This window comes from Belonocnema kinseyi, chromosome 6, assembly GCF_010883055.1.
Source record: "Belonocnema kinseyi isolate 2016_QV_RU_SX_M_011 chromosome 6, B_treatae_v1, whole genome shotgun sequence".
Lineage (NCBI taxonomy): Eukaryota > Metazoa > Arthropoda > Insecta > Hymenoptera > Cynipidae > Belonocnema > Belonocnema kinseyi.
This window is the reverse complement of record NC_046662.1, coordinates 2,037,507-2,040,028: the sequence shown is the minus strand read 5'-3', so window position 1 is coordinate 2,040,028 and position 2,522 is coordinate 2,037,507. Positions and strand designations below refer to the sequence as shown.

The window sequence follows — 2,522 nt, the reverse complement described above, 5'->3', positions numbered from 1 at the left end:
GGCAATGTAGAGTCGACAGAGAGGCAGAGTGGAAACGGGAAGCGGGGGCACCTTAATTTGAGGCAATGTAGAGTCGACAGAGAGGCAGAGTGGAAACGGGAGCCGTTTTTGAGTTACGCTACAAAATGTGATTTTTTCCTTTTTTTTGTCTGCTTTCTTACTAGTTTTATCAAATTTATTTAAAATTTATTTGCGACGTCAGAACAACGTCATTTTTGGACTGCCATACAACGAAGTCTCCCTCAATAGTATAGAGCTGTACTCATGCGAAAAATTGCGAAAAAAATGGCGAGAGAAATTGCGAAAAAAGATTGTGAACAAAAAAAAAAAAAAAAAAAAAATTGTGAAAAAAAATTGCGAAAAAAAAATCAAAAAAAAAAATTGCAAATTTAGGGTGGTTTTGCATGCAAAATTGCGAAAAAATTGCGAAAAAAATTTGCAAAAAAAAAATTGCAAATTTAGGGTCTTTTTGCATTTTTCACGTCCTCCATAAGGTACCTCTGCTCCCCCACCCTTTAATTCCCACTTAACCCATCCCCCAATGTTAGTTGGAGGAAATGGAATAATATTCAGATCTTATATTTCATTTTGTAATTTTTTCGTTTTCATTTAATATCTCAAAAATGAACCATGCGATTTTGCTAAAGTTTTGACAGAATGTAGGGGACATTTTGGAGTTTCATTTAGTGATTTTACATTTTACTTATGTGGACGCGGTGCTTCATATAAGGGCGAGCTGGAAAGGGGACACATGGACACAGTGGACTGGGCAACAATGTTGACGACAGCTGGACGCAAAAGGGCGAGGATTCATTTTTGCCAGCAACGACTGTTCAAGAGCATAATTAGATCAACAACAACGGCCAATTCAATTTGCAAAATAAGATAAAAACACGGCTTAACTTTTCATTTTTTTCAAACATTTAAAATACTTGAAGATTGTCAGGAAGTATTATTAGATGCAGAGAACTCGAGTGCATTAAACGTTTTAACATAAATTTGCATGTTAAATTAGGAATTGGCTGTAACTGTTATCCAAAATAAAATCATGAAAAATAATTAAACATTTGAAATGATCCCACTTAAGTATTTTATTACACAAATTACATGTAGTGCATGTTTTTTTCACAAAATATTTCATGGAGCAGGGCGGTGCACGTGATGATATAATTCAGGACATTCTTCTGCACGTAGTATTATGGGTCCTTAAAGAATAATCAATAATATTTATCAGAATTTACATAATCATATCGTCTTAAAACAGAAACTTTAAGAAAATGGTTTGCATGATATTTTAAATTCCAAAAAAATATTTCAAATTGAACTATTGCGCTTTTAAGGTTGGAATGTCACACTTTATTATGTTTGAAGTATTTTAGATTAATATTCCTGTAAAAAGGAGAGCATTAAAGTGGATTATAGGGGATTGAAGAAAGTGTATACTCTAAGGCCTATAAGTATAAACAAATTTAATATCAATATGGATAAGCTTATGTTAGCTTATATTAAAACTTATGCGGCTTAGCCGTCAGAAATATAATTTTCTTTAAGTCCAGCACATTTTTCAATGTTTCGGATTGGTTCCAGTCCCTCTTGAAGGCTCTATAAGAAGCGATACAGAGGTTAGATCATGAATAATTGTTTAAAAGGTAAATGACAAATAACATACCCTGTTTGGACCGAAGTCAAAATATTCCAAATAAATTTAAAAATGCAAGACAACGTTTGAACATTGAAGTGTTTACATCTATGTCTTGAATGGATCCTAAAGAATCTTTCCTATGACGTACCGTTTTTCTTCAGGTACATAGACGATATCCTCACCTCTGTACGTGAGGAAAAGGTAGCTGACTTGTTTGACAGTTTCAATAGGGCTGACCTCGTTCTTAAATTCACCCCAGAAAAATCAACTGACAACAATTGAATAAACTTTCTCGATGTCACTGTAATGATAGGAGATGAACGTGTAATTTCTAACTCGTACCGCAAACCTATATGGTCAGGCCACACAGTGGGGTGTGGGGTGAAATCGGAAAACGAGGTTCAAAATGACATTTAGAACGCAATTATGCACCGATTTTAGAAGTTTCTTTTTTGAAAAATTCAGAACTAAATTTTTCAGTAAATGGTGAGAGTAGATTTTTCATTTTTTTGTTTATTTAATTTTTATTTTAATGCAAACATCGAAAAAAATGTCGATTTTTGTAATTTCATTTTTTATCTTCTAGACAAAATTTTTCTTATACTTCTCGTCCCTTGAATTTAGTGCACAGGGGTATAAGAAATATAAAAAAGTTCTTAACTTGCATAGTTAATTGTTATGAACAAATTGTATTAACAAATACTCGACATTAAGTGTTATTCAGCTTCAACGTATATTTCTGCTCTGAAATCGCTTGCTTTCATCGTGAGGTTGATATGTGAATATTTAAATTTAACATTAAATGTTATTTCTTTATTTTATAAACAAATTATATAAACAAATTCACATTTTGGCCGTTTTTAGGCGAAAAGAAACCGTT

At 32.6% G+C, this 2,522-nt stretch overlaps 1 protein-coding gene across 1 annotated transcript in view; it reads right to left on the bottom strand.

Moving 5' to 3' along the window:
* Positions 1 to 1,096: 1,096 nt before the first annotated feature.
* Positions 1,097 to 2,522, bottom strand: part of LOC117174472 — an 18,071-nt gene continuing 16,645 nt past the window's right edge. Inside the window, exon 10 of the mRNA XM_033363625.1 lies at positions 1,097 to 1,205. Coding sequence (XP_033219516.1) covers positions 1,138 to 1,205 — 68 coding nt within the window. The 3' untranslated portion in view covers positions 1,097 to 1,137. The remainder of the gene's footprint in view (positions 1,206 to 2,522) is intronic.